The sequence below is a fragment of the Belonocnema kinseyi genome, chromosome 8 (assembly GCF_010883055.1).
Source record: "Belonocnema kinseyi isolate 2016_QV_RU_SX_M_011 chromosome 8, B_treatae_v1, whole genome shotgun sequence".
NCBI classification, from domain to species: Eukaryota; Metazoa; Arthropoda; class Insecta; order Hymenoptera; family Cynipidae; genus Belonocnema; species Belonocnema kinseyi.
This window is the reverse complement of record NC_046664.1, coordinates 37,134,366-37,145,158: the sequence shown is the minus strand read 5'-3', so window position 1 is coordinate 37,145,158 and position 10,793 is coordinate 37,134,366. Positions and strand designations below refer to the sequence as shown.

Below are 10,793 nucleotides of genomic sequence, written 5' to 3'. Positions count from 1 at the left end.
ACTATGGTTGAAAATTGATTTCTTTAGGTTGAGGGTTTAAGCATTTTGTCAAAAATTCGATATTGCTGGTTTAATCCAACTGTTTTTTTTTATTTCAAATTAAAATATTATTTCAACAAAATTTAACTACTTCATTAAAAAACCCTTTTTTTTTGTTGAAGATTCAGCACTTTATGAGAAAATTCGTTTTTGTGTTGTTGAAAATAAATTTTTATAATTGAAAATTAACCTGTTCCAGTTTTGCCTGAATATTTATTTTCTGTTAGTTAAAAATGCAAATGCCTTCCTAAATTCGTTTGGTAGATTTCTTCTGTTTATTATTTCGAGTTATTTTGATCACTTTGGTTGAAAACGTAACTATTCTGTTGAAAATTCCTTTTATTTTGGTTAAAAATAGATCATTTTCAGAAAAAAATAAAACTATTTACTTGAAAATTTATTTGTCTAAAAAGTTTTTTTTCTAAATCTGAAACTATTTTTTTTTTAACGGAAAATTCAAATATTTGATTTGTGGTTGAAAATGTGTGTTCTTTGATTGAAAATTGATATTTTTTTCGTAGAAAATTGCAATTTTTCAGTTAAAATTATATGGCATTTGTTTGATACCTCGTCTTTTTGGTAGAAACTTACATTTTTTTGTTAAAAATACAACTATTTAGTTCAAAATTAATCTTTTTTGGTTGAATTCTACCGTTTTTTTAAATTACAAATGTAAATATTTTTTGATTCAATAGTTTTTTAATTCAAAATTGAAATATTTCATTGAAAATTCATCTTTTTTTTATGGAAAACTCAACTCATTGGTTGAGAGTTAAGATACTTTTTTTTTATCATTTTACTCGAAATTTCATTTCTGGTTGAAAATTTAACTATTCAATTTTTAAAATTAAAATTGTTTAATTATTAACATATTTAGGGCCATATCAAAAGGGGTTTTATAAAAAAAATCTACCGAACTTAATAAAAAGATCATGAGATATGAAAATTGTGATATTTCAAGAGATTGAATCGATTTTTTTTTCTTAAATTTCTGAAATTCTTGAATAGATTTTTCTTAAGATATTTTCATTTCAAACAGTTTAAAAATCCTCAGAAAGCTCCAAAATTTTATTTCAAAATCTCGAAAAATCTACATGTTTTAGATTTTTTCAAATTTTAAATTATCTTGAAAATTTTTTTCGAACTTCTAAACATTTTTAACAATTATTTGAATTTCTCATCAAGTCTTTCCTACATTTTATTTTAAACTCTGGAAAATAAAAAATATTCCAGATTCATTTATGACCATGTTTGCATCGAAATTTCGGTGTGAATATTCGGATTTTGTCGCTATACGTAGACACTTCGATTAAATTATTTGAGTTAATTTCAAATTTTACATTAATTTTCAATCTTTTCAGAAATTGGAGATATCTCTTCAACTTACTCGACTTTTTTCTAGAAATAATATGCGTTTAATATTTATTTGTGCAAAACAAAATTCAACAAAAAATTACTTACAAATTAAAAGTTTTCAAATATAACAATTAAAACTGTAACTGCAGTTTTGTGTGTGTGTGTGGAATATTTGTTTTCTAATTACTGATTTTAAATGAAGGGTAAAATATGTCCAAATATTAATCAATTGTTATATTCTTAATTTAAAATTTTCAAATTTTAAACTAAAACAATATTTCAAATTAAATAATTTTGCATATAATATCTAATCAATTTTCAATACTAAGGCTTTGCAATTGAAACTGTTTAATTTTTAACGTTAAAATATGAAAACTCTTAAATTTTTAACTAATTCCGAACCTTTCTCGTAAAATCAATTTCATCAACCTAAAAATTTGTTTATTCAAAATTATGGATTTCAAACGCTTCTAATTTTTAATTTTGTACGTCTTTAAAATTACATTTATTTAAATTAAATATTTTTGAATTAATCATTCTAAACAGAATGACCTCATAATTGAAAAAAAATATCAATTTAAATAATAATATAAAAACCGGTTGAAATCAAATTTGTAGCGATTTTCCTTCTCTACAAATTTGCAAAACTTCCCAGTCAAAAATAAATTCACTGTTATTTCCCACTGCAGCAAGCGCCCTGAAAACATTGGTTCAGTATCATTAGAAAAACAATAAATTTGATCTGAAATCGTGTATTTTTCAGACGATACAGTACTGAATGGAACGAAACGAAAAATGTCATCAGTGGAAGAACGTTCCTTTGTACTTGGAGTATTAATGTTGGCGTTGCGCTCATTAAAACAAAACAATTCAACATTATTTTTTTTTCACACTCGACAAAATGCAGACAGTGATAGTAATCTCGCTAATTTTTTCCCCCCCGAGATTCACTACCACCAGTAGGAAAAATTCTTTCATACAATTAATCTTAAATTAAACCGACGATTTTCTTTGTCTATTGACTAATAATGAGCCTCTTCTTAGAGAACATTAAAAAAAAAAAGACAATACACTTTTTAAATAGTCGTAGTTCTATTTCCAACGAAATAATCGCAGTGCTTAAATCAAACATATTGCACACAGTTTCTCAAAAACTGATGTGTCGCTCCTTTTTTTTTTGTTTTTCAAACTCTTTTCTATATAAATCATATTTCATATATATATATTAAATGTTAACTTCGATCGGATTTTACCAGTCGTTTGCAAAACGACTTCCTCGACCTCCTCCCCTTCCACCTCGGCCTCTTCCACCGCCTCTTCGACCTCCGCGAGAATCCATGCGATCGCGATCCCTTTCATTATTTCGCTTTTCTTTGTTAACTTCATACCTATCAGCCATATCGTACAACTCTCTAGGCACTTCCTGAAAGAAAAGAAATACGTGATTCGGTTAGTTTAGAGATCCTCTAGGTAGATTTCTGCCAAAACTTCCCACTGTTTTAATTGGCTACGATTAAACCGGAACCAGAAGTGATGAAAAGCGCGCGATTCTTAAACAAGGTGTCTAGTGACCTTGAAAACCTAAAAATCTCCTTGATTTTTTTTACGAGAACGTTGAATTTTAATTATTCTTTTCTTTCTCTTTCTTTTGAAACAGTAATTTTATCGAAATTCGAAGAGTAATTTAAATCTTTTACCTTATTATGAAAGAAACATCTCGTTTAGAAAAAAATCTTGCTGCTGAAAATTTTTTTATTTGTCAAGATATATTATATCTTTTGCTTATTACAGAATAAATAAAGATATTTCAAGGCACTTTTTGTTGAGGTGTTCAACTTAGAAATTATAAAAATTATTAGTTTACAATTTTTATGTTAATTCAGTTTCAGAATTAAAATAAGCCATGGCCATACAATGGATTTTTCGAGATATTGAGTTATTTTTATTTTAAATAGTTTGAAAATCCTTAAAATTCTTCAAAATTTTATTTCAAAATCTTTAAACGTTTAAATGTTTTTTTTTACATTTAACTAAATTATGAATTATTTGTATCATTTTTCCAGAACTTCGAAACAACTTTTAAAATGATTCGAATTTTTTCTGCATTTTTTTTTAAATCCTGCCAAATTGAAAAAAATCCTTAAAATCTTCCACATTCATTTTTGATAATTTTGTACATCTATCTCTCAACATTAATATTTCGAAATAGAAAATCATTTTCAATTTTTCTAGGAAATGTTATTTATTTTTCTTCTGGAGCCTTTTAAAATTCTTAAAAAGCTTCTAAATTTTTTGTTCAAAATCTACCAAAATCTATATTTACTTTTAAATTAGGCCCCGCAGCAATATTTGCACCGAAATTGTGATATTAATAGCCGAAGTTCGTCGGTAAACGTAGACACTTCGTTTAAATTATTTGAAATAATTTCAAATTTTCAATTAATTTTGAATTTATAAAAAACCTCTAAATATTTCTTCAAAAATTCAACAATTTGACTTACAAATTAAAAATTATTTTAAATAGAACAATTAAAATTGCACCATTCGAAGTTTAGTTTTCTTATTTGGGTTTTGAATATTTAATTCATATTCACTGTTTTTAAATAAATAGTCAGATATTTCTAAATATTAATTCATTCATATTGTTCTTAATTTAAAAATTCCAAATTGAATGGTTTAAAAATTGAATATTTTAGACTAAAATAATACGTGAAATTTAATGAAAGCTTCTAATTATGTAAACATGGGTATTACCGACAACTTAAGAAAAATTTTAGAAAAAGGAGAATATTAATTTATATGCTTATTTTTTGGTAACGAAGATGACTTCATCTGAAAGGGCAGATTTTTTCCGTTTTCAGACAGTACCCAGTAGTATAATTATTCTTTTCCAAACTATTGTTATTCTTATTTTAAAATAATTTATTCAAATTCAGTGAACGACTCCATATTTCCAGTGAACGACACCGCTATTGATTTTGAATTTAAAAGAAATTACAAAGTTATTTGTAATAAACATTATGCAATTTAGTTTCTTTAGATAATAATAAGGAACATCATTTTGTATAATTATGGGGTTTTTAAAAAGAAAAGCATAAGTTTTTGGCGAAAAGGAATACCTTCGATATTGTGTGGTTATGTTTATTTCATCAGTTCACGAATTTTTCCAATTCATTCGGGAGTATCGTTGATTGATTTTTGAGGTTCGGAAATCCAAAATCAATTAAAAAGATATTGAACATTAAAGACTCTTAAAAGGCGATGGCACAGAAATAAGGAAAGCAAATAGCAATCATAGTAACACGGAGTCACAGACATCTATAAAAAAAATGCGTATCATACCCTAAAAACTTCCTTCTATTGGATGTCGTTCACTGAGAGATACGTATGTCGTTCACTGGTTTTGAACATATGATATGAATATTCAAATATATCAAATCTACTCAAATTTGAGACTAATATTAATTGAATTATATTGCTACAAATAATCATCTAACCTCTGAAAGTACTACAAAATAAGAAATACCTTTTCTTCTAACTTTCAGGGGACTTTCAAATTAACATGATTAATTTTTATAGTGTCAACATGTCCTCCAGCAGGTGGCAACAAAAATGTTATTTAAACATATATTCAGTAATTTTGTACTGAATAAATATTGAAATACAAATTACATAGATTATAGAATATTTATTCATTTACAAGTATCGATTTTATATCTTTGAAATTCTAATAAAAGTATTTTCATTGTACAGTGTCGTTCAATAGAAGAGTGTCGGCAATACCCCTGTTTACCTTAGTTGAATTTCGAGTTGAAAATTTAATTATAAACAAAAAAATCGGATTTTCAGAAAAATAAATTTCTTCTAAATCCCAGTTTTATTTCTTTACAAAAATGCCCATTCCATGTAAAAAATTCCCTATTCGAAATGTAATTATATTTATTTACCTGTTCTAAAATAAAAACTACCATTATTTTTACTGATATGCCCTGCAACTGAAGATAAAGTAGAAATCATTTTTCTAAATTAAACAAAATTATTAAAATAATAAAAACATCTACAAATAAATAGTTTCATTTTCAAATGAATTGATGAATTTTCAACAAAAATTGTTAATCTTTAATTGAAATTGTGGAATTTTAAACCAGAAAAATTCATTTTCAACTAAAAAAAGATTATTTTTTCCACCAATGCGATGAATTTTGAACAAAAATAATAGAATATTCAACTGGAATAATAGTTACAGTTCAGTTTAAAAAAAAATAACCAAAGAAGAAACAAATTTTCAACAAAATATTTAAATTTTCGTAAAAAAAATTCTTTTCAACCAAAGATAAGCAAGTTTTCAATTGTGTAAGCTCATATTTCAAACAAAGAAATGAATTTTTAATGAAAATGGTAAATCTTCAACAAATATAATCAATTGTTAACAAAACAATTTATATTTAAAGCAAGTAATTTCATTTAAAACTTAAAAGACAAATTTTTAACCAAAATGATATAATTATTCAAATAGAACACTTAAATTTTTAACCGAAAAGAAGCATTTTTCAAAGAAACAGATCATTTTCTACAAAAAAATATTTTTTAACAAAATACGTGTATTTTCAACGAAATAGTTGAATTTTCAATTAAAAAATGACAAATTCGTATCCAAATTGTTGAATTTTGAACTAGAAAAGATCAATTTTCAACTAAAAATGGAAGAGTTAAATTTTCAAGTGAAGAAATTAATTTTCTACAAAACTGATTAACTTTTAACTAAAATGATGAATCTTCAACTGGAATAGTTGAATTTTATACCAAACAGATGAATTTTCAACCACAAAGATTAATTTTCTACAAAAAAGGCGAATTTTTCAAAAATTACATAAATTCTTAAAACTTGTTTAATTTCTAAACAAAATGATCAATTTTAAACCAAATTTTTAATAAAAAATTGAATAGTTAAATTATTGATTAAAAATATAATTATTAAACAAGAAAAACCAACTTAATTTTTAACAAAGTATTTACATTTTCAACCAGAGATGTATTTCCAATTAAAATAATTACTCTTTTTATTATTGCATCTCTAACTAAAAAAAAAAAAGATGAATTCGCAACGAAAATACTACTTAAAGTACTGTCTTTATGTACAATTTGGAAGAAAGAACTTTCAAATTGTGACGGATTCTGATTTGGAACATGGATTTTTTTCAATTCCTTCCTTCCCAATCCACATCAAAATTCTTTAACAATTTTATTTTCATATTCTAAAATTTCTTGTTCCAAGTCAGGATAATTATTTTCTAAATAGACCAAAATTATGAAAATAATGAAAACTTAAATTTGACTGCGATCAAGAGTACATTCTCGGTTTTTAATTAAATTTCCGATCATTTTACGGTCTTTCTCGGTTTTCCGGTCAAGTCGCCACCCTGTGAAAAACAAATTTTGAGGAAACTAAACTTACTTGACTGGCTTTTTCGAGCAGATTGATCAGGTCTTTCGCGTGCGACCAATCCGATCGGGTCATTAATGTTATACTTTCGCCAGTTCGGCCTGCTCGTCCTGTACGTCCAACGCGATGAACATAGTCTTCTATATCACGAGGAAAGTCGAAGTTGAGAACGTGGCTGAAAATAAAATCCCGCTATTAGTTACTGTTATTCCACTGACAATTTCTTTTTTTTTACAAGTTTTTCAAATATTTCGCATTTTTTTAAACATTCGACACGGAATATGCATACAATTTTGATTAAAACATAATTAATCATTTCTTGAATTTGTCTCTAAAGTCCGAGGATTTGAATTATAATTCCGAAAAATTTTTATTGTATTTTATACTTAAAATGTAGCACATGTTTGGGTAAAATTAATGTGGGTACTATATTAAATTCAATGTAAACCGCTTCAAATTCCTAAATTTTCAAGTGAAAATTTTACATTTTCAAAAAGATAGACGAATTTTTCACAAAGTAGTTAAATTTGAATCTAAAAAGAAGAATTTTTAATCAAGTAGTATTATCTTCAACCGAAAAGATGAATTTTTAAATACAAAGAGTAATTTTCTATCAAAAAGACGATTTTTAAATAAAAGACATGAATTTTCAACCAAATAGTTGAATCTTGAAATAAAAACGTTATCAGTTTTCAACCAAAGATGGAATAGTTCAATTCAAATTTAAAAAAAATTAGCTCTCAACCAAAAAATCAATTTTCCAACCAAAGTGATAATAACTGAATTTTTAAAGAAAGATAAATTTTAAAAAAATGTAATTTTCTACCAAGAAAAAAAAAACATTTTTCAACCAAATACATGAATTTTCAACTGAAAGTCAAATTTTTAACCAAATAGTTGAATCTAGTATTAAGAATGATAGATTTTTAATCACACACGAAATAGTTAAAAAGTTTAACAAATTAATTTTTAACCAAACTGATGAATTTTCAATTAATCTTCGGAGCACAAACAGGGTCAATTCGACCAACAAAAAATTTTTAAATCGAAAAATGTTTGAAAGAAATGAAAAAAATTGTGCGATCTCTTTGGCTCTGGTAATATAGTTTAAATGTTGAATCTTCAATTGAAATAGTTAAATCTCCAACCAAGAAGATTATTATTGACAAAAAAAACGAATTTTCAACTACAAACAAAATAAATGTTCAACCCAAAATTCAATAATAAAATTTTCAGTTAAAATATTAATGTTCAACCAGAGAGATACATTTTCAGCTAAAATCATTGAATTTTCGGCTAAAATCATTAAATTTTCAACCAAAAAGGTTCATTTCTACCGTAAAAAAAAAGTTAAACAAAAATCGAATCGTAAAATTTTCAGTTAAAAAATTAATCCCGAAACAAAAAAATGCAGTTTCAGCTAAAATCATTGACTTTCCAATCGAGAAGGTTAAATTCTACAAAAAGACGCATTTTTAACTAAAAAAAGATAATTTTTTAACAAAAAATTGGATAGTAAAATTTTGAATGAAACAATTAATTTTCAACTAGACATGAATTTTTAAGGTAGTTGTAGTGCCAAAAGTCAGATGTCTGAAAAAATAGTTCTATGATTTTCAAAATAAAAAACAAAATATCATTTCAAATAAAAAACATTATTTTTATGAAAAATGTTAAAATCAATAAGTTACAGCTTATTTTTTCCGGGAAAACATTCTCTGCAATTCTATTAATCCCAATTTTAAAAATAACTAAATAATCTTTGAATATAATTATTTGTTTAAAAAGTGTTTTCTTAACAAAAAAAATTGTTTGAACTATTTCAGCTAAAGAAAACTTTACTTTCAAAATTGGATACAGTAGAATTGTAGAGATTGTTTCAGATATCTGACTTTTGGCAGGACAACTACCTTAACTAAAATAATGGAATATTCAACTGGAATACTTATATTTTCAATTTAAAACAATTTAAAAAAAAAAAACAAGAAATTTGTCAAAACAAATAATTAAATTTTTAACTATATGCATAAAATTTGTAGTAAAAAAATTAATTTTCAGCCAAAGAAAAACCGAATTTTCAAACAAAAATTTAATGTTAAACTTGATTTCACTTCCCGGCGAAGAAAGATTTTTCGGTCAAGAAAGATAAAATATCAAACAAAATATTAAATTTTCAACCAAGATGATTAATTTTCCACCAAAAAGAATGAATTTTCAGGAAAAAAGTTAAATTTTCAACTAAAAAAGGTAATTTTTTCAGAAATAGAACAGTTAAATTTTAAGTTAAAAAAATTAATGTCACACAAAAAAAGAACGAATTTTTGACAAAATAGTTTAATTTTATATTCTGGGTATATAAAAATTTCCTGACAATTAAAGTTTTCTAGATTTTTCAGGATTTCCTGGTAGGGTATCTACCCTGTACAAAGTTTGTGAAATCTTTTAATTCTATGTGAAATATTTCAAAAACTTCCTTTCGATAAGCTGAAAAAAGGTCATGAAAAAAAAAACAAATTTTCCAAAATTTACTGTGCCAACATTTATGATTTCCCTAGATTCTAAGATTTTTTCGATTACATTGACACCAGTAGAAAAGCCCTTTATACATGAAATAATTCTTTCACTATTGTTGTAGATTTTCAAATTGTTTTTTGAAAACAGGTGTCCATCAAACATGAATTATCTGCTACAGATTATTAATAAAAAAGCTGAGAAAAATCGGAGGGACAATTAAGATCAGCAGAAACAATAAAAAATCGACACACGGAAATCAAAATTGTTTAAAGCAGATTTTTCGAACCGCCCTAATAAGAGTACTTGTACAAATGAAGAATCATTGTTATTCAATTTTATATTGCAATGTGAAAAACAAAAATTAAGCACGTTCTCAAAAAAATTCCCTGGTTTTTCCAGGTATTGGGAATGGTTAAACTGCGATACGCCGCCTGGTAATAAAAATCCGAACTAGAAAGAATAGGTACGATTTTAAAGATCCATTTTAATTTCCGCATAAAAGTGTTTAAACGATTTTTTTGCGGAGTTTAAAGTATTTATTGGATACTAAAAATAAGTATTTTTTGGAAACCAAGGGGTTTAGATAGAATTTACATCTAATAAGGTGAAAAAACATATTTTTGTGTAGAAATATTTTTCTTAAAAATAAAAAATAAACAATCATTATTACATTAATTGTAATTTTCAAAAGATTATAAACTTAAATGGACATATTTTGAAGCAAAAATGAACTCAAAGTAAATTTTCATCAGTTTTTACGTAGAGTGTTTACTATTTAAAAACTGATCTAAAAGTTAGGATAGAATTCGTATTTAAATTTCAATCTTTTTCAATTATATATGTAATTTATTTTAGAATGCGTATTACCAAAATCTTCCACTTTAACAAATTTTTTATTTTAGATTTTAATTGTTAAGGGTAACATTTTATTTTAAAAAATTGTTAATGCAGTTTTAAAGACTTAAGCCATTACAAATTAGAAGCGTTTGAGATCGAAGATTTCCGATAAAAAATATTTTTAGTTGATCAACTGTCAATATGAATTAATAGTGATTTTTAAAATTCAACTGTTCTTTAAGATTTAAAAAGTGAATAATAATTAATATTACCAGACGATTCGAAATCTGTTTGCAATTTTAGAATCTCCAGTGTCTAACGTTAAAAATTATGTAAACTATTCCAATTGGAAAGTCTTATTGGTTAAACAAATGTAAACGCCCGATTGAAACTTTATAAACTATTTTCAATTTTTAAATAACTTCAAAATAATATATTCATAATTAAAAGCTTTTATTAAATTTTACGTATTATTTTAGTCTAAAATATTACATTTTTGAACCATTCAATTGAGACTCCGGATTCTATAACCACGCATAAAATTTGCCTGGCCGCTTCAGGCCGCTCGAGTTGGCCCCTGATGGCTTGAAAATCAGTTTTCGAA

At 25.3% G+C, this 10,793-nt stretch overlaps 1 protein-coding gene across 1 annotated transcript in view; it reads right to left on the bottom strand.

The window, feature by feature from the left end:
* Window positions 1–2,131: 2,131 nt before the first annotated feature.
* The window catches only part of LOC117178441 (probable ATP-dependent RNA helicase DDX43), a 50,257-nt gene continuing 41,595 nt past the window's right edge, over window positions 2,132–10,793 (bottom strand). Inside the window, exons 10-11 of the mRNA XM_033369867.1 lie at window positions 6,851–7,013; window positions 2,132–2,818 (exon numbers count right to left, since the gene is read on the bottom strand). Coding sequence (XP_033225758.1) covers window positions 2,645–2,818; window positions 6,851–7,013 — 337 coding nt within the window. The 3' untranslated portion in view covers window positions 2,132–2,644. The remainder of the gene's footprint in view (window positions 2,819–6,850; window positions 7,014–10,793) is intronic.